Source organism: Gymnoscopelus microlampas (assembly GCF_963454915.1).
Source record: "Gymnoscopelus microlampas genome assembly, chromosome: 21".
Classification (NCBI taxonomy): domain Eukaryota; kingdom Metazoa; phylum Chordata; class Actinopteri; order Myctophiformes; family Myctophidae; genus Gymnoscopelus; species Gymnoscopelus microlampas.
Window position 1 is genome coordinate 44,432,265 of NC_139958.1, and position 21,502 is coordinate 44,453,766.

At 41.7% G+C, this 21,502-nt stretch overlaps 2 protein-coding genes across 2 annotated transcripts in view; both read left to right on the plus strand.

Moving 5' to 3' along the window:
- Positions 1–21,502, plus strand: part of LOC311038260 (GTPase IMAP family member 8-like) — a 487,341-nt gene that overhangs the window by 410,035 nt on the left and 55,804 nt on the right. The window lies entirely within an intron of this gene.
- LOC311037736 (GTPase IMAP family member 8-like) overlaps positions 1–21,502 on the plus strand; it is a 50,093-nt gene that overhangs the window by 8,614 nt on the left and 19,977 nt on the right. Inside the window, exons 2-3 of the mRNA XM_084047008.1 lie at positions 13,345–14,040; positions 14,911–15,029. Of these exons, the coding sequence (XP_083903134.1) occupies positions 13,347–14,040; positions 14,911–15,029 (813 nt within the window). The 5' untranslated portion in view covers positions 13,345–13,346. The remainder of the gene's footprint in view (positions 1–13,344; positions 14,041–14,910; positions 15,030–21,502) is intronic.

Below are 21,502 nucleotides of genomic sequence, written 5' to 3' on the forward strand. Positions count from 1 at the left end.
ATTTTTTAAAGATCTTTGACAGACTACAAACTAAGGTTACTTTTCTATGTCTCTGCAACCTTGTGATACCTTTTACCCCGATCTACAGCCATACCCTCCAGCCTCTTCTACACAGGCCTGCCGACCTGTTGATGAGGTATGTCTTTCTTAACCCATTTAGACCTACAAGCTCGGAGCACAGCACTCGGTGCTGCGCTATGAGCTTGTATAGTAGCCTATAGTTTTGATGATTTTTGACCAAGTACAATTAAGGGCCTTTTCTCTTTTCTGCACAGCCGTATGCAGCTACATATATGGACTTGGATCAGTGGAACCAAGAAACACCCAGTGTACTGCAACCTCCATCTCCGTCCAGTGATGCTCCAGTAGAAGGTGTGGTTCCTCAGCTAAGTGTCAGCAGACTTGGCACTGTTGTCCTTCAAATTCAGGATTCATAGATGAGTTTTGCATTCTACTTTTTTTTTTTTTTTACTTTTCTTTACAGTTTTTGACGTGCTTTCAATCTTTCCAGGTCAACCAAATCCATCGGACCAGAGCATACCAGAGGGTCAAGGGTGGCAGCCTTGCGACTCTTGTCGGTTTGAGGTGGAGAAGCTCCAGCTCCAGTTGAGGAGGATAACCACTGTGCTCTCCAGTATCAGTAAGTTTTATTGCCTGTAATGTTGCAGTTTTCAGTTGTCTGCTAATGTCTTTGTCTCACTTGAAACTTTACTTTATCCTGTACCTCTTTTGTGAGTTCTCTGACATGACTGGAAAACTTTGGTATCTCAAAATATCCCTACATTTTCTGTTTACTGAAGAGCAGGGGAGATCGACCCCTGCTACTGAACAAATACTCATCAATGACTGCTATCAGAATATACTGTAGAGCTATATAGAACAGTACTCAATCTTATTGTTTTACAAATACACTCAGTAGACTCCGATTTTTTTGTCTTTGTTCTAGGCTCTGAGCAACTAGACGCACTGAAGGGCTTTATCACCCTGGTGACCTAGAGTCTGGAGTGTCCAGTCTCGGGCAGCAGGAGCTATATCCAGGTATGGATGTTTACGTTTGCCATACATTTCACACTGAACCTGACGTTCTTGGTAGCGAGTGATCCGTGTTGTGAGCTGCAACTAGATAGTGAAGTTTTCAGAAGGTCACAGTTGTCTGTTTTCATGGTGCACTGAGCGCAGAAAGGGGTCAATGTAGCTGAGCCTTACAAGTGCAAAACTGATGTCTTAAAATGCAGTTGGTTAATTGCTCGCTCTCTATTCACAGGCTGTGGACAGTTGATTTCCTCTGTGCAGCTGGCAGCCATACACCAGCGTGCCAGGAAGGACTGCAAGAGGCTATTCCACGCGTTGTTCGAGGTGTTCTTCACCCATGAGGAGTGCCGCAATGCCGTCATATGCGGAAAGCATGGTGTCATCCCAGAGGGGAAGAACAAACTGGATGAGGCGAAGAGGGATGCACTGTTCAGTAAGTATTTGTCACACCACTAGTTCCTCAGAGTAGTGTTATAGATGGCCAGTCAGTGGAGTTGGTAACCACTTATAGATATCTTGGGACCATAATCGACAATCGTCTGAAATTCGATTCCAATACTGAAATTGTTTGCAAGAAAGGCCAGCAGTGCCTTTTCTGTTTAAGGAAGTTAGCCAGGTTTCAGGTAAACAAATCAATGATATAGAGCCTTCATTGAATCTGTCATATACTTTGCTGCTATTTGCTGGTATGATAATCTAGGTATTAGACAGAAAAATGCCCTTAAAGGAGAATTCCATACTAAAAGGCTTTCTTACCTTTCTTTGTAGTTGTTAAGTACACACCAAAGAGGTCCAGGTGTTATTTTGTGCAAAAGCTCCTTATTGGCCTTATTTCCCCTACCATGAGCCCTAAATGAATTGCATTGAATGGGGCTATGGGGTGTTGTGCTAATTCGCTTATTTCTTTTGCTCAAAATTATTATTATTTTTGTATATATCCTCTTTCCATAATGTAAATAATATCCCAAGCGGCACACTTTACTACTTATTTCGATGGAAATAAGCGAATTAGCACAACACCCCATAGCCCCATTCAATTCCCATTCAATGCAATTCATTGAGGGCCTACGGTAGGGGAAATAGGCAATAAGGAGTTTTTGCACAAAATAAACACCTGGACCTCTTTGGTGGGGACGTAACAACTACAAAGAAAGGTAAGAAAGCATTCTAGCATGGAATTCTCCTTTTAAGGGGGCTAAGAAGATTGTTGGGGGTATCTTGTGACAATATACACATGTCTGTCTTACTGTATTGTGTTTTAGGGCGTTTATTATCTGCTGTGAAAGGCCCAGCTTGGGACATATAAATATACTTGATCCTTGACAAATCTTGGTTTTGTAAATTATATTCTCAATTTATGATGTCACCAATACATTATCATTGGGCAATTTGGCTGCCTTTGTGCAGTAAAAAAAATGCATTTTCCAACATGTTGCGCTGGTGGGACGTACAGTACACTCTGAACCAGGTTGGCCTCGTCTGTGGCTATGCTGTGCTCAGTCTGTAGAGTCATATAGTCTTTAAAATGTATATATTTAACCGGGGGAAACCCATGTTGACTGACTTGTGTCATGTCATCTTCTCTGTCTGCAGACTACGTCTTGCGGTGTTCCTCTCTGGCATCATGGACCAATGGTTTCAGTGAAGAGGGCTTGAAGAAAGCCATGACCAACAAGTGCCGAAGCCGTGCTGCAAAGGACTATGTACTCCCCAGTGTTTTTGGCAGCAGATTTTAGTTTTAGTCATTAGTCTCTTGAATTGAATAGTTTTCACTTAGTTTAGTCACCTGGAATGTTTTAGTGTTAGTCTAGTTTTAGTCAACTAAATGTCATAAGATTTTAGTCGACTAAATCTACAGTTGATTTAGTCGACTAAAAATGTATTTTGTCGGGCCTTGATGCCGTCGTAATGACTGTTTTTACACTTGCTGAAAATAGCCAATCTACAAGCTCACAACACGTTGCACCGCGACACGTGAGCTTGTAGATCTGCAATTTTCAGCATGCAACTAATTGTAAGATGACATATACTAGATCGCTTGTCCACTAGTCCCTTCCTAACATTTTAGTCTAGTTATTTGTTGACGAAATTGTCAGTATATTTAGTCATCATAGCTTTTATTTAGTTTCCATTTAGTTTGTCAGTGGAAAAAGGTAGAACATTTTTCGTCTTAGTTTTAGTCTCCCCACTCCCAGTATACCTAAGTTTCAACTTTTATGTAAATTGATGCCAATACATTTTTGTTTTTGTACATATAAATATATGTTAAAGCTGCCTGCTGTTTGTGGATACTTCAATAAATGTGTTTTTGCCACAATTAATGCTGTTTTTTAAATATTTATTAGCATGTTCACTCATTTATACCTCAATGAGAAATGGGAAATTAAATCTCAATTATTGCTAATGTATGTCTCAATGAGAAGCTAAAGAGACTTAACAAAGCCAATAGGGAGATCTCACCTATGCCTCATTTATCACTCAAATACAGCTCTTAATGTATCTCGCCTATGTCTCATGTATCTCTCAAATACAGCTTTTAATGTATCTCGCCCATGTCTCATTTATCTCCCAAATACAGCTCTTATTGTATCTTGTCTATTCCTCATCTATCTCTCAAATACAGCTCTAATGTATATACCGCTGTCTCCCCCTATGTCTCGCTTACGGATCCTAGTATTCAAGTTAGGAGCCATAAAATCCATAGGTGATCTTTAAGTGATCTTCAAATGAGAAATAAAAGCTGGTTGCTCAAGAGAAGCATCTGAGATTAAAATGAGAAGCAGATTTTTCCTCTGGGTGTTGCCAGATTTTGCGAGAGAAATAAGCAATCAGGTCTATGAAAACAAGCCCAAAAGACATGATTATTAGGCCATTAGGCCACATGAGCACTTTAAACATTTGAACATGTTTAAAGTGCTTAAAGGAGGAGTTCACCCAAAAAATGACGTATTTTCTATCAATTGCACACCCCATGAAGCCTTGAATTAATGGATTTTTTTTTTTGGTGGCATTCCTAAAACAATAATTTGATGACCGGGTGTGTATCCGGCAGGAGACACAAATAATCTACTTTGTGTCTTCTACCGGATACATTAGCCGGTAGGAGACGGGAATCAAATTATTGGCTTACGAATGCCACAAAAACAAAAATAAAGGCTTCATGGGGTGTGCAATTGATAGAAAATAAGTCATTTTTTGGGTGAACTACTCCTTTAAGGAATATTTGAAAATAGCCGTTCACAAGCTCTCATCGAATAAAAAGCAGCCCGCAACAACCAATATTTACAAGCAACTTCACAGAAAAACAGATCGCTTATAGCCTAATAAGCAGACATGGCAACGCTAGTCGCGACGCAATCCCTTCCTTTCATTCAGTGAGAGAGTCCATGGTTGATGGTTCTAATGACCATGTCCAGTGGCTTGGCTAGTGTTGTTACAGAACCAGTTTGGCCACTATACATAACTTAACAGTCAGGTACAGTTAGCGACAAGGGGGGGTGGGGGGATAACAGATCCAGAAGCGCACAGGCTGTAATGGATACGTGGAAACAGCCAGGGCGCTGCACATAACCAGTGGTAGGTTTGGCCTGTTTTTAAGCCTGTATTCCAGCTTATAATGCGCAGAAGCCAAGCAACACTTTTGAGGGTTGGGGGGGATAAGGATAAGGATAATTCCTTTTAACAGGTTGTTCATGAGAGAGAGAGAGAGAAACCCTGACGTCGGATCAACAGCAGTACACATGAATAACTGCAAACAGATTCAAAGTTTAGGCTATTAATATCATACAAAAGTAGAGTCAAGCTGTGATCTCACTGCTCTGATGGACAATAAATAACCTTTTGCAAACATGCTCTCTTTGTGTCAACAATGATCTAAATGGGACGTTAATTTCAGAAGATATATGTGACAGTTTGATATTGTTTGAGTCGTTTTTGGTGCGCAGCTCCTGTTTAAGTTAATTGCCTTCACCTGTTGCGCTGCTGCGCACAATGGCAGATCACCGCCAGGCCAGGATGACCTACCCAGCCCCATGAAATTCATAGGCAGTCATAGCCTATTAGAATGAAATCTGCTCAAACTGCCCCATACACTGATACAGAACCATATATAGGCTAAATTTGTCACTGTCGGTTGGAAAAACTGTTGTTGTTTTTTTATTATTATTTTAAAACAATTTAAAATGGTGAAAAAAGACAATCTACAAGCTATAATTATTAATGATTAAGAAATACTATATTTTAAATAGTGAAACATTTAAAGTCATTAATAGTGCAAGTTCAATCACATTTCATTTGAATGAAAATAACTTGTGGGGAAAATACATAATCTCTAATCTGTGATTCAAATGTGATTAATGTGACCCCTACAGTCAGTGCAGTCCAGGGCTGAATGTGACAAATATTGAGACCAATAGGCTATGACTTTGTATAAATATTGGTAATTTTATGAAATAAATGGATTATATTTCACAGATAGTTACACTCATCCTTAACCTTCAAGTTACATTCATTATTTCCGTGGACTTAAAAATCATCATTTTATTTGATGGCCTTCTTGCCCTGGCATTTAGCCTTTGTGCCCTCAAAACATTGACAACACCAAAGGCCATGTGGCCTTGCCCCTAAAATGACGAAATTCCAGGCCTGCTATCAATGGTAAAACTTGTTTTATCTAATTAAATAGAGTTTTACTTAAAAGTAATCCAAAAGTAACTGCAAGTAACTAGTAGTTACTTTTTAAATTGGGGTAATTTGTAATTGAAGGGGATTCCTTTTTAAAAGTAACCCTCCCAACCCTGCCTCCATTGACAGCCCATTCATGAAAAGGAAAAGTGCAATCTGATTGTATTAAATGATGATAATATCACCAATATTGCACCTGTACGGACAGCTTGGATCATCCTTTGTCTCTGTCTTTGTCTACCGTTGCCATGTTGTCCACTTTCTGTCAATTAGTCATGATTCTTCTATGTGTTGGAGGTTGGAAGCACTGGTTTTAAAATACCCGATGCACTTTATATGCACTGTTTCTAAACAGGTGGTGTAAGTTGAGTGACTTACAAGTGGATTTCACTACACTCACAGGAGTCATCAATGCGTACACGGACAAACGTGTCCGTGGCAAGACTTGTCCGTGTCCACGGCAAATCTTATTTAAAAAAAATAAAAATACTAGAGACAGTATTGACTTGCCAGTCTCCAGGTTTTCTTATAGTTAGGACACTAATTTAATTAATGCAGAAATACCAGTGTTATACTGGTATACTTCTATATTTTACTTGAGTTTATAGCCTACTCATCACAACTTTTACTTCAATACATTTAAAACATTTTTTTTTTATTCTGCCACATTGGACACCTCTTTACTCAATCAAATCAGAATATAATTGCAAGTCACTCATCATCATGATATTGAATTATCCACACTGTTATATTCACAACAGGCACTCTCATCAAGATGCCTGCTGTCCATTGTTGTATGCTGATGTATAAAATAGGTTTAAAGTGGTTAAACATATTTTGATGCTATGAGGCAATTTTGCCGGGGACCCCCTGGAACTGGAACTGAGTTTCCCAAATGCCCTTTGTCATTAACACTCTAATAAAGACACTGCCACAGAGGTATTCAAACCTTGTTAAACCAGGTACAAACAGTGGCGGATATGTGCCTAATGACTGGGCCTGGAAAAATCTGTCTGAGAGCGAGTTTTTTTCGAGTGAGTATGAGTAATCATCGGTGGATGATGTCAAAATGACAATTCTTGTCACGGTCTCTGATTGTCTTTAATGCTTTGAAAAGTTCAAAGCCGTCACTTCGAATTCGAAAGTGAAGAAAGTGAAGTAGAAAGTAGACGAAAGTGCAGAGATGGCCATGGAAATAATAACAATACACTTGATTTTAAAGCAATTTTTGAAAATGGGTTACACATTACTCCATCTACTAAATGAAGTTCAAAGGGATGAGGACTAATAACTCTCCCTCTTTAAAAACACAGCATGTGTTCTCCATCGTGTCTACTGGACTAGTATGCATTAGTATTTCATTTATGGGAATATTATTGACCTTGCCAAAAATATAGTTTGAGGAAAATGTCCAGCAGAGGTTGATGACCCCTGTACACTCAGCTTTCCATTACTTTCCATTGTTGTTCCGGGCTAATATGTATTTGTCCGCAGACCCCATCTGAAAATATGCTGTGCCAGGGACCCCCATACAAGATTTGTTTTGTTTCAAAAATAGTTTTACTTTTTACCAATATATTTTGAAAATCTCAGATCTACAAGCTCACACTGTGTAGCAATGTGACGCATTTTGAGCTTGCAGATCTGCTATTTTTAAATGTCCAATGTAAAGTGGTAAAACTTAGCCTAGTTGCTTCTTTTGGGCCTGTTTTCATAGCGCTCGTTTCTCTTGCTAAATCTGGCAACACACTGATTACCTGAATAGAGCACCGAAGTCCTGACGTCACTGCCGGTAGAGGGCGCTGTTACACTGGTTCGTGGCTTTATTTTTTGTGCTGAAATCCTCATTGGGGAATCTTGGATTGCCTCATATAAGAACTGTGTTCCAAAATTAAACACACCACCCTGGCGATTTTACTCATATGGATATGAAGCATCGACTGAAGGTGGAAATGTACACATTTACCCAAAGAGAAACACAATAAACGCTAGAAACGAGTCAAACGACACAAAGACTACATTTCGAATGAACTCGGCTGCTGTAGGGACAGTGATTTCAGACCCGGAAGTAGTAGTTCTTAAGACTTTTAAGGCAGAATTAGTTCATCAAATATGAATGAATATCATAAACGATGCAGAGCCCCCCCACCCGTGACCAGATATTGAATGAAGCAGCAGAAAAGGGGAATGGCTCCGCCCTGGAGAAGCATAGACAACAAAATGTAGACACCTCCTCCGATTCTGGGGCATCTGTATTTCGGGCACCATTTTTGGGAAGACAAGCTTCCGCATGCGTCACTGAAGGAGACATTCGGTAGGCCAATCAGAGGCAGGTAACCCAGAGCCGCGCAGAAACTAGTTAGTTAGTTCCAACTTGCCAAACTCCACACTCGGATGAGTGAAATAAATCAGATTTTCTTGCAGTCTAAACAGGGCCCCAAAGACATGATCAGTTTGTGTGCAGCTTGCGGCTGTAAGCACGTTTGTGTGCAGCTTGGGATGAAGAACGAAGATGTGTTGTTCAACAACCAGCCTGAAACCAATTTCATTTGTAGCCTATTTGCTGATGACCGGCGGTAGACTCAATGTAGACTCTTTGAGTCTCTGTCCTCTTCAAATTATTGGCTTAGGAATGGGACAAAAACTAGTCCTCGGTGTTGCCAGATTCTGTGAGAGAAACAAGCAACCAGCTCCAAATGAACTTTGGAGCTGCTAAAATAGGCGATTTTCATTTATACACATTACTCCATTATGCCAGTGGAAGGGGTCTCCACAATGGACAACAGGGACTTCTATGAAAAAAATCAATTGCCCCTGGTATGTTGGTGAGTGATTAGCGACACATCAAAGCAAACACCTAAAATGACCGGATCTCTCCTTTAAGAACCCCACTCATGGACATCTCAACCTATTGCTTTTAACAGGAATCGAACTGTCGACCTTCGAACTCACAGGCTGAGACATTACCTGTAGTGCTATAGCTTTGTCCAGGCTGAAGTTGTCTGTTGAACATCAAAAACGTTTGCCTTCTGTCATGAACCAAGCCCTGTTTTACTAACACTAAGATCACTCGTTCACAAACCATTAACCAATGGAGAAATTGTACGTCTCCTCGAAACCCGAAACTAGTAAAAGTACCCGATCTACAAGCTCAGAAACACATTGCTATCTGAAAAGTTGTGAGATTGTAGATCGCCTATTTTCAGAATGAAGTATGTCATACATTGAAAAAACATCTCAAATAAGCATTTCACGTTATCTTTAACAATTGCATAATGCATTAATTGATGCAGTCGTATTTTGTGCGATGAAATTGAAAAGTAGCCTGCCTGAGGTGAGGTTTGCACCGGTGACCTTTTGCACCGGTTTTGAGGCAGGTACTGTAGAGAGAAGCCATTTGACCATCAGACCTGAACTGGTGAAAAAGGAGCTCACACAGATGACACAGTTTCACGCAAATTGCTCAGAAATCCTGGGTTTAAATGTTTTTCAAACTGCTCAATATGGCGGAAAATCTAAGGGCGGAGCTTACTGGTCAAAGTGATAGATGTGTTCCTCAGAATCAGAATCAGAAGACTTTATTGCCATGACGTGTAAACATGTTAGGAATTTGGTTTGATGCAGTGGAGCGCAGTTTACAACAGGACTGGTGCAAGACAAGACAGTGCAAACCACATCATAGTGCAAACAACAAGTAAATACAAATAAATATGTGAAGTGCCAAAAGTGGCTGGAGGTGCAGCAGTTGTTGTAGAGGGAAAACAGAAGGGGAGACAGGACACAGCCATGCGGGGAACCGGTGCTAATGGTCCTCAACTCGGAGATGGACTTCCCAAGCTTCACCCGCTGAGTCCTGTTGGACAGGAAGTCCGTGATCCACCTGCAGGTGTAGTCAGGCACCTGCAGCGCAGAGAGCCCACATTCCAGTATGGGTGGCAAGATGGTGTTGAACGCCGAACTGAAGTCCACAAACAGGATTCTGGCGTAGATCCCATCAGTGTCCAGATGTTTCAGGACGTAGTGTAGAGCCATGTTGACCGCGTCTTCCACGGACCTGTTGGCTCTATACACAAACTGCAGGGGGTCTAGGAGAGGGTGTCACGATATGAGACAAGTTTTGGACCCAAGTGCAGAACCAGGCAGGCAGAGAAGGTTCAATGAAGATTTATTAATAAAATCAGCATACAAACTGACATTAAGGCAGGACATACAACAGGACACACCATGACATGAACTATAATCTGACAAGGGAACACTGAACACAGGGAGGTTTAAATAGACAAAGACTAACAAGACACAGGTGAAACATAACCACAATCAACACAGGGATTGGCTGGGAGACTAACAGTACACAGGTGGAGAAACAAGTAATCACAGGGAGGAGAGACAAGACAGGTAGCAAACACTAGGGCAGACAGGAAACACTAGGAACAATACTACACAATAAAAGTACAAGGATAACAGGAAATTATACACAAAATACAAGGATCCTGACAGTACCCCCCCTCAAAGGATGGATTCCAGACATCCAAAAAACATTGTCAGAACACCTAGCAGGGTGGGTGGAGGGGGTTCGGAATGGAGGGTCTATAGAGAATTAATTATAGAGAACAAAAACATAGAACTTAATACTGGACTGCATGTCAGGGCAAGGCTAGAACTCACACAGAAAGACAGGTGGGAAGACACGCAGACAAGCACACAGACATACAGACAGGCACAAACTGAGACAAACCAAGAGACAAACAAACTAACTGACAGACAGTCAAACAGGCGGACAAACAGGCAGTCTGACATAACAGGGGGGTAAACAGGTTAGAGGACTGGGGAGTAGACAAACCCACAAGAAGACTGGCATACACGCTAGCAGACATACAGACAGAGAGACAGGCAGACATACAGATCGGAAGACCAGTCAACGGATTGGTTTGTGGTCCAACCGAACCTCTGGGGCATGGAGCTCCAGAGCCGAGCAGAGGGGGCTGGTGAGAGGTAACAGTCTGTGGAAACTGAGGCCCTGAGACCCGGGGAACAAAAGGGTTGATGGGCGGTGGGACTGGGGCTAAGACTGACCTCTGGAGTGCCGGTGGAAGTCCATAATGTTCAGATTGGTCAGGTTTGTCAGCTGAGAAAGCTGACAGGGGTTCAGGTGGAGCACAAGGCGGTAGCGGAGCCTCAGTGGCACTGAGTTGCTGTAGCGGAGCCTCTGTAGTGCTGAGCTGCGGCAGCGGAGCTTTAGTGGCGGCACGCTGCGGCGGCGCCTCTATGGTGCTGAGCTTCGGCGGCGGAGCCTTAGTGGCGCTGAGCTGCTGCGATGTGGCCTCTGTGGCGCTGAGCTGCTGCGATGTGGCCTCTGTGGCGCTGAGCTGCTGCGATGTGGCCTCTGTGGCGCTGAGCTGCTGCGATGTGGCCTCTGTGGCGCTGGGCAGTAGCAGGGTCTCGTCATCGCTGGGCGGGGGTGACTTGGTGGGCAATTGGGTGCGCCGGTGGCGACGGGAGCGGCGGCGAACAGACCTCTTACGAGGCTGGTGCCTAGGTATGGGTCATCGTCTGAATCTGGGTCAGAATACACAGGGACTTTCACCCTGCTCTGAATATAGCTTATGAAGTCAATGGGCTGGATCTTCTGTAGAGCAGGATTAGGGCTGGCAGGTTGCAGGTTCAGGGCCCCGATCCTGACAGGAGGAGCAGGCTGGGAAGCAGGGGTGACTGAGGTGGAGCCAATGAAGTTTTTTAGCCGCTCACAGACGTCATTCAAGTGTGGGACAAAGTGGCTCACCCATGGCCTTTCCTGGAACCACAGCTGCTGGGTCGAAATCCTCTTTTCAAATTCAGCACGCTGATTGAGAGTGGAGGCAATGAGGCAAGTCACTGCATTATCAAATTCATCCACTCTTTGCTGGAAAAGTCTCTGTTCTGCTGGGTCCATTTGGTCAGATTATACTGTCACGATATGAGACAAGTTTTGGACCCAAGTGCAGAACCAGGCAGGCAGAGAAGGTTCAATGAAGATTTATTAATAAAATCAGCATACAAACTGACATTAAGGCAGGACATACAACAGGACACACCATGACATGAACTATAATCTGACAAGGGAACACTGAACACAGGGAGGTTTAAATAGACAAAGACTAACAAGACACAGGTGAAACATAACCACAATCAACACAGGGATTGGCTGGGAGACTAACAGTACACAGGTGGAGAAACAAGTAATCACAGGGAGGAGAGACAAGACAGGTAGCAAACACTAGGGCAGACAGGAAACACTAGGAACAATACTACACAATAAAAGTACAAGGATAACAGGAAATTATACACAAAATACAAGGATCCTGACAGAGGGTCTGTGATGGACTTCAGGTGGCAAGGACGAGGCGTTCAGGGAGGAGTTGAAGATGTTACTGAACACAGGGGACAGCTGGTCAGCACAGAACTTCAAGATGGAGGGTGAGACAGCGTCCGGTCCGGCCGCCTTCGGGGGGTTCTGACTCTTGAACAGAAGGTTCACCTCTCTCTCTGAGACAGAGAAGGTGGATCGCGGGGATGGAGAAGGGGGGGAGAGGAGGTTGGGGAGAGGGTGGGAGGGGGGGGCAGGAGCAGAGGGGGCAGACTGTTGTTCGAATCTGCAGTAAAACTTGTTCAGCTCATTAGCAAGGAGAGTATTATCCGTGACCTGAGTTTTTTTTTTTTTTTTTGCGTCACTAAACCTGTTTGTGTCTCCCCTCCGCCATTTTCATATCATTCAAAATGGTGGTGTGGAATGGAGTGGAGTGTGAAAGTTGTTAGGCATGAGGAGACGCATGTGTGTATCGAAGTTTCAGTCTGTAGGTCAAACAGGGCATGAGTTGTACCTGTTCAAAGTTGGCATTTTTCAATTGATTGCTACAGCGCCACCCTATGGCCGATGGTTGTGAGTGTGCATGAGTCCACCAAAAGTCCATCCCCCCCACCATCTGAGAGCCTGTGACGGCGCTGCACAAAGTTTAACAGCACAAATCTTGTGGGAGTCCCTGGCAAAAAGTATTTACAATAGGGCAAATACATTTCAGGGTCCTGGACATGAAAATGTTTGACAACCACTGATCTAACCCAAATCAAGTCACATTGTGACCAATCCAGCCTGTGACCTACAGTAAAATCTTTCTGACACCCCTGATTAAAGGTCAACATTTGACCTTTGTTTATTTAAAAAATATATATACTATAATAGTGTGCTCCTATGTAGAGTTAAGGTTAGGCTTATGATAATCTTTGAAGACCAGAATATGCTTTTACAATGAATAACTTTGTACGAGTATGTGAAATTCACTACAACTGCACGTTTATTATAGGCAAAAATAATTTTGCAACATAAAAAACTGCATGTGCTACCAGTGACATTTCAACTATATTCTGTAATACATAGCATGTATCAGTGCAGATATGCAGTAAAGATATTTAGTTTGAGCATAATAACTGCAATAATAATGATAATCATCATCATCATCATGGTCATAATATATTATTATTAACCTTATTATTATTATTATTATTATTATTACCCTTATTATTACCCTTATTATTATTATTATTATTATTATTATTATTATTATAATGCTGACTGAACAATGTTTTCTCTGACAGGAATGGCTAACCCCAGGATTGTGTTGTTGGGAGGGTTTCGGTCTGGAAAGAGTTCAGCAGGAAACACCATTCTGGGAGGAAGTGTTTTTAAAGCTGGAGATCGGAGGTCAGGGCAGTGTGTAAGCCATGGTGAAGTAGCAGGGAGACATGTGACAGTGGTGGACTCACCAGGCTGGATCTACTACAATACACTACAGGACACTCCAGAGATGGACAAACTGGAGATCCAGAACAGTGTGTGTCTCTGTCCTCCTGGACCACATGCTGTTCTTCTGACGGTTCCTCTTCATAAAGCATTCACCAAAGCACAGAGAGTAGCAGTAGAGGAACACATGTCACTTCTGCCACAGAGTGTGTGGAGTCACACTATAGTACTGTTCACCCATGGAGACCGTCTGGGAGACACAAGCATTGAGCAGTACATTGAGACTGGAGGGGAAGACCTCCGCTGGCTTGTTGACAAATGTGGCAACAGGTATCATGTCTTCAACAATGAGAAGAGAGATGACACTCAGGTCACACAGCTGCTGGAGAAGATAGAACAGATGGTGTCAGGAAACAGAGGTGGACACTGTGAAGTTGATGGAGATGTTGCAGAGAAATTGTCAGAGAGGAAAAGGAACATAGAGGAAGATGTCCTGACATTGATGACCAAGACACACAGACAGAGAACTGTTCTGAAAGCTCTGTTTGAAGGTGATGAATATAAAACCAGTCAGTCAGTCTGGCAAATTATTGTAAATTAGACCAGTGGTTCCCAAACTGGGTGTCGGGACCCCCAAATTATTTTGGGGGTTCCCCTCTAGCTATCTACAAGCTCACAACGCCACACAGTGCAAGGCGTTGTGAGTGAGGCGTTGTGAGCTAGTAGAGCTTGTAGATCTTGAGCTTGTACATCGGCTATTTACATATTTTTTTGGGGGGTCCCCAGATGATTAGCTGAATGTGCAACATTGTTTTCTCATTCAACAGTAAACAAACCAACAAACAGTTGAAGTGTATACAGTGTATCTGAACATTTCTAAAGATACAATTTAATTACTTTTAAGAAAAAATCACACCCAGTGTGAAGTGGGCGGTGTGGTCACAGTGGGTGATTCACTTTAAAAAAAACGAAAATGTGTTTTTTTTAAGTGCACAGTCCTATTTATAGGACTGCCCATGTGTCATGTGTTTCACTAACCAATCACAGTCCTGAATAGAGTCAACCAGTGTACAATGGTGGCCAATCACGGTGCAGGGTTAGGGGGGTACAATGGTGGCCAATCACAGCGCAGGGTTGGGGGGTTGCAATGGGTGGGGGTCCAAACTTCACATATAGGGGCGGTTGCACCGCCCAAAAATGGCCAAATTGACAAATATTTACGTTAGAAAGAGGATAATATGAGAATAAATTGTTATCACATGAGAACATACAATATAATACCACGTGAGCAATACGTTAGTTCTACTGTTCTGTGATCAAGTCGGACAGAATTGTGAGTAATTATTAATATACTGTAGCTTAATCTCTGAATCCAGACCTAAATAGTGAAATAGTGAACTAATGTAGAGTTTGTGTGTCAGGAGAACATCAGAGTCTACCATATGTGAAGCTGATGTTGGTTGGAGGAGACGAGGGTACGAGGAGCTGGGCTGGAGATCACATAGGCCTACTGCAGGAGCCTGTGTTTACAGGAAGGAAGGTGAGTAATATATGAACTTCATGTTATAATGAATGACCTCAAAGTAAAAAACAGATAAAATATAATTTTGTTCTAATGATAATGTGAAAGTATGCTGTCATGAATGTTTGAGCCATCATGTGACCAATGAACTGTCAGTGAACAATACACACACACGCACGAACGCACGCACGCACGCACGCACGCACACACATCTTACATGAATATAGAGTCATTAGATAAGATACTGTATTGGCCATGTCATTTAAATGACATTTGTCTTCCCAAAAAAGTATATTCCTATTATTATTATTATTACGGGGCCAGAGCTCAGCTCTGGACCTGTTTTGTTATTGGCAGTATTCTGTCACTTCTTCTTCTTCTTCTTCTTCTTCTTCTTCTTTACGGGGACAGAGCTCTGCTCTGTACACGTATTGTTATTGGCAGTATTCTGTCACTTCTTCTTCTTCTTCTTCTTCTTCTTCTTCTTCTGCCACTTTTCGCAGTTCTGGCTGAACCGCGCTGTCGCTTTTTACGAAACTCGGCCATATGGTAGATGGTCATGAAAAACGATCAAAAAATAATTCTCACAATCTTTCGTCCAAAGGTGGCGCTATAGCCCTCAATTGAAAATGCCAACTTTGACCAGGTACAACTCATGCCCTGTTTGACCTACAGCCATGAAACTTGGATACACATATGCGTCTCCTCATGCTGAACAACTTTCACCCTCTGACTTTTGACCTCTGACCTTTAGATCTCCCACCATTTTGAATTATATGAAAAACAGTCATTGGCTCCTAACTTCTGCATTTTTTCACTTATGGAAAATCCGTTGGAAATTTTTGTAGGCAGTGGTCCAAGGTTCAAGTGCTAAACGTTTCGTGCAGATTGCTCAAAAATCCCAGGAGGAGATAGATTTTAACTATTACAGTTTAAAGAAAATTATTCATCTGTGCCTAAAACATACATGCAGACTCACATTTCTTTGAAACTTTGCAGAAATGTACAGGGTCATTCCAAATATCACTGAAACCAATCTTACTCCAATTGGCCAAAAGGGGGCGCTATAGCAATTTTTTGAAAAGGCAGACTTTAAACAGGCATAAGTCATGCCTCGTTTGGCCAAAAGTCGTGAAACTTGCTTACACATGTGCCTTGACTCATGAGGAACACACGTATCGATTTGACCATTAAGCTCCGCCCTTAGATTTTCCGCAATTTTGAGCAGTTTGAAAAATACTTGTTTTTGCCAGTTCTGGCTTAACCGTGCATACGCTTTTTACGAAACTCGGCCATATGGTAGATGCTCATGAAAAACTACCAAGAAATAATTCTCACACTCATTCGTCAAAGGGTGGCGCTATAGCACTCAATTGAAAGTGCCAACTTTGAACAGGTACAACTCATGCCCTGTTTGACCTACAACCATGAAACTTCGATACACACATGCGTCTCTTCATGCCCGACAACTTTCGTGGTCTGACTTTTGACCTCTGACCTTTAGATCTCCCACCATTTTGAATTATATGAAAAACAGTCATTGGCTCCTAACTTCTGCATTTTTTCACTTATGGAAAATCCGTTGGAAATTTTTGTAGGCAGAGGTCCAAAGTTCAAGTGGTAAACGTTTCGTGCAGATTGCTCAAAAATCCCAGAAGGAGATAGATTTTAACTATTACAGTTTTATGAAAATTATTCATCTGTGCCTAAAACATACATGCAGACTCACATTTCTTTGAAACTTTGCAGAAATGTACAGGGTCATTTCAAATATCACTGAAACCAATCTTACTCCAATTGGCCAAAAGGGGGCGCTATAGCAATTTTTTGAAAATGCAGACTTTAAACAGGCATAAGTCATGCCTCGTTTGGCCGAAAGTCGTGAAACTTGCTTACACATGTGCCTTGACTCATGAGGAACACACGTATCGATTTGACCATTAAGCTCCGCCCTTAGATTGTCCGCAATTTTGAGCAGTTTGAAAAACACTTAAACCCAGGATTTTTCAGCTATTTGCGTGAAACTGTATCATCTGTTTGATCTCCTTTTTCACAGTTACTTGTCTGTTGGGCCAATGGCGTCTCCCTTAAATTAATGCCTCACAATCTCAAGATCGCCAGTTCAAGCCTCACTTGATGTAGACTTAATTTAAGTTGAATTGCAAACAACATGACTGTATCAATGAATACATGTGCAAATGGTAAAGATAACCTGAAATGCTTATTTGAGAGTACGTTTTTTACATATGACATACTTCATTCTGAAAATAGCTGATCTACAATCTCACAACTTTTCATGGTTTGTGAGCTTGTAGATCGGCTACTTTCATTAGTTTTGGTTCTGAGGAGATGTACAATTTCTTCATTGGTAAATGGCTTGTGAACGAGTGATCTTAGTGTTAGTGAAACAGGGGCTTGGTTCATGAAAGAAGGCAAGAGTTTATGATCTTCAACAGACAATATCAGCCTGGACAAAGCTATAGCACTATAGGTAGTGTTGCAGCCTATTAGTCTGAAGGTTGAGAGTTCGAATCATGTTAATGGCAGTAGGTTGAGATGTCCAATCAAACCATTATGTTTCCATCTCTCTCTCTCATCAATCTATTGTTTCCATGTCACTCTCTCTCTCTTCAATCTATTCCGTTTCCATGCCTCTCTCTCTCTCTATTCACTGGCCCCGTATTATCGCTGCTTGCAGCTATCTTCTTCTTCTTCTTCTTCTTCTTCTTCTTCTTCTTCTGCCACTTTTCGCAGTTCTGGCTGAACCGCGCTGTCGCTTTTTACGAAACTCGGCCATATGGTAGATGGTCATGAAAAACGATCAAAAAATAATTCTCACAATCTTTCGTCCAAAGGTGGCGCTATAGCACTCAATTGAAAATGCCAACTTTGACCATGCACAACTCATGCCCTGTTTGACCTACAGCCATGAAACTTGGATACACATATGCGTCTCCTCATAATGAACAACTTTCACCCTCTGACTTTTGACCTCTGACCTTTAGATCTCCCACCATTTTGAATTATATGAAAAACAGTCATTGGCTCCTAACTTCTGCATTTTTTCACTTATGGAAAATCCGTTGGAATTTTTTGTAGGCAGAGGTCCAAAGTTCAAGTATTAAACGTTTCGTGCAGATTGCTCAAAAATCCCAGGAGGAGATAGATTTTAACTATTACAGTTTTATGAAAAGTATTCATCTGTGCCTAAAACATACATGCAGACTCACATTTCTTTGAAACTTTGCAGAAAAGTACAGGGTCATTCCAAATATCACTGAAACCAATCTTACTCCAATTGGCCAAAAGGGGGCGCTATAGCAATTTTTTGAAAAGGCAGACTTTAAACAGGCATAAGTCATGCCTCGTTTGGCCGAAAGTTGTGAAACTTGCTTACACATGTGCCTTGACTCATGAGGAACACACGTATCGATTTGACCATTAAGCTCCGCCCTTAGATTTTCCGCAATTTTGAGCAGTTTGAAAAATACTTGTTTTTGCCAGTTCTGGCTTAACCGTGCATACGCTTTTTACGAAACTCGGCCATATGGTAGATGCTCATGAAAAACTACCAAGAAATAATTCTCACACTCATTCGTCAAAGGGTGGCGCTATAGCACTCAATTGAAAGTGCCAACTTTGAACAGGTACAACTCATGCCCTGTTTGACCTACAACCATGAAACTTCGATACACACATGCGTCTCTTCATGCCCGACAACTTTCGTGGTCTGACTTTTGACCTCTGACCTTTAGATCGCCCACCATTTTGAATTATATGAAAAACAGTCATTGGCTCCTAACTTCTGCATTTTTTCACTTATGGAAAATCCGTTGGAAATTTTTGTAGGCAGAGGTCCAAAGTTCAAGTGTTAAACGTTTCGTGCAGATTGCTCAAAATTCCCAGGAGGAGATAGATTTTAACTATTACAGTTTTATGAAAATTATTCATCTGTGCCTAAAACATACATGCAGACTCACATTTCTTTGAAACTTTGCAAAAATGTACAGGGTCATTCCAAATATCACTGAAACCAATCTTACTCCAATTGGCCAAAAGGGGGCGCTATAGCAATTTTTTGAAAAGGCAGACGTTAAACAGGCATAAGTCATGCCTCGTTTGGCCGAAAGTCGTGAAACTTGCTTACACATGTGCCTTGACTCATGAGGAACACATCTATCGCTTTGACCAGTAAGCTCCGCCCTTAGATTGTCCGCAATTTTGAGCAGTTTGAAAAACACTTAAACCCAGGATTTTTCAGCTATTTGCGTGAAACTGTATCATCTGTGTGATCTCCTTTTTCACAGTTACTTGCCTGTTGGGCCAATGGCGTCTCCCTTATATGAATGCCTCACAATCTCAACGTCGCCAGTTCAAGCCTCACTTGATGCAGACTTAATTTAAGTTGAATTGCAAACAACATGACTGTATCAATGAATACATGTGCAAATGGTAAAGATAACCTGAAATGCTTATTTGAGAGTACGTTTTTTCAACGTATGACATACTTCATTCTGAAAATAGCTGATCTACAATCTCACAACTTTTCATGTTTGTGAGCTTGTAGATCGGCTACTTTCACTAGTTTTGGTTCTGAGGAGATGTACAATTTCTTCATTGGTAAATGGTTTGTGAACGAGTGATCTTAGTGTTAGTGAAACAGGGGCTTGGTTCATGAAAGAAGGCAAGAGTTTATGATCTTGCCTATAACTGCCTTTTAATGGCAGTAGGTTGAGATGTCCAATCAAACCATTATGTTTCCATCTCTCTCTCTCTCATCAATCTATTGTTTCCATGTCACTCTCTCTCTCTTCAATCTATTCCGTTTCCATGTCTCTCTCTCTCTATTCACTGGCCCCGTATTATCGCTGCTTGCAGCTATATTTATTATTATTATTATTACGGGGCCAGAGCTCAGCTCTGGACCTGTTTTGTTATTGGCAGTATTCTGTCACTTCTTCTTCTGCCACTTTTCGCAGTTCTGGCTGAACCGTGCAGTCGCTTTTTACGAAACTCGGCCATATGGTAGATGGTCATGAAAAACGATCAAGAAATAATTCTCACAATCTTTCGTCCAAAGGTGGCGCTATAGCACTCAATTGAAAATGGCAACTTTGAACAGGTACAACTCATGCCCTGTTTGACCTAGAGCCATGAAACTTGGATACACATATGCGTCTCCTCATGCTGAACAACTTTCACCCTCTGACTTTTGACCTCTGACCTTTAGATCTCCCACCATTTTGAATTATATGAAAAACAGTCATTGGCTCCTAACTTCTGCATTTTTTCACTTATAGAAAATCCGTTGGAAATTTTTGTAGGCAGAGGTCCAAAGTTCAAGTGTTAAACGTTTCGTGCAGATTGCTCAAAAATCCCAGGAGGAGATAGATTTTAACTATTACAGTTTTATGAAAAATATTCATCTGTGCCTAAAACATACATGCAGACTCACATTTCTTTGAAACTTTGCAGAAATGTACAGGGTCATTCCAAATATCACTGAAACCAATCTTACTCCAATTGGCCAAAAGGGGGCGCTATAGCAATTTTTTGAAAAGGCAGACTTTAAACAGGCATAAGTCATGCCTCGTTTGGCCGAAAGTCGTGAAACTTGCTTACACATGTGCCTTGACTCGTGAGGAACACATGTATCGATTTGACCATTAAGCTCCGCCCTTAGATTTTCCGCAATTTTGAGCAGTTTGAAAAATACTTGTTTTTGCCAGTTCTGGCTTAACCGTGCATACGCTTTTTACGAAACTCGGCCATATGGTAGATGCTCATGAAAAACTACCAAGAAATAATTCTCACACTCATTCGTCAAAGGGTGGCGCTATAGCACTCAATTGAAAGTGCCAACTTTGAACAGGTACAACTCATGCCCTGTTTGACCTACAACCATGAAACCTCGATACACACATGCGTCTCTTCATGCCCGACAACTTTCGTGGTCTGACTTTTGACCTCTGACCTTTAGATCGCCCACCATTTTGAATTATATGAAAAACAGCCATTGGCTCATAACTTCTGCATTTTTTCACTTATGGAAAATCCGCCGCTTTTGTTTTGTCGGCAAAGGTCCTAAGTTCATGTGTAAAATGTTTTGTGCAGATTAGCCTACTCAAAAATCCCAGGAGGAAATAGATTTTAACTATTGCAGTTTTATGAAAATTATTCATCTGCCCCTAACACATACATGCAAAACTCACATTTCTTTGAAACGTTGCAGTAATGTAGAGAGTCATTCCAAATATCACTGAAACCAATCTCACTCCAATTGGCCAAAGGGGGGCGTTATTAGCCTGGTAAACCCTCCCTCCGGAAATCTTATTTCCATTTGATTTCAGGAAGGAGTCTGGCATGAACGCCCATTCTGCAATATTGGGGAGTTTCCAGCGAAATCAGGACCTAACCGCGCCTATCAGCGTCGTCGCTCATCGTTCTGTGATTGACAGCTTACGTTGGCCAATCAGGTGGCGAGTTCGAGT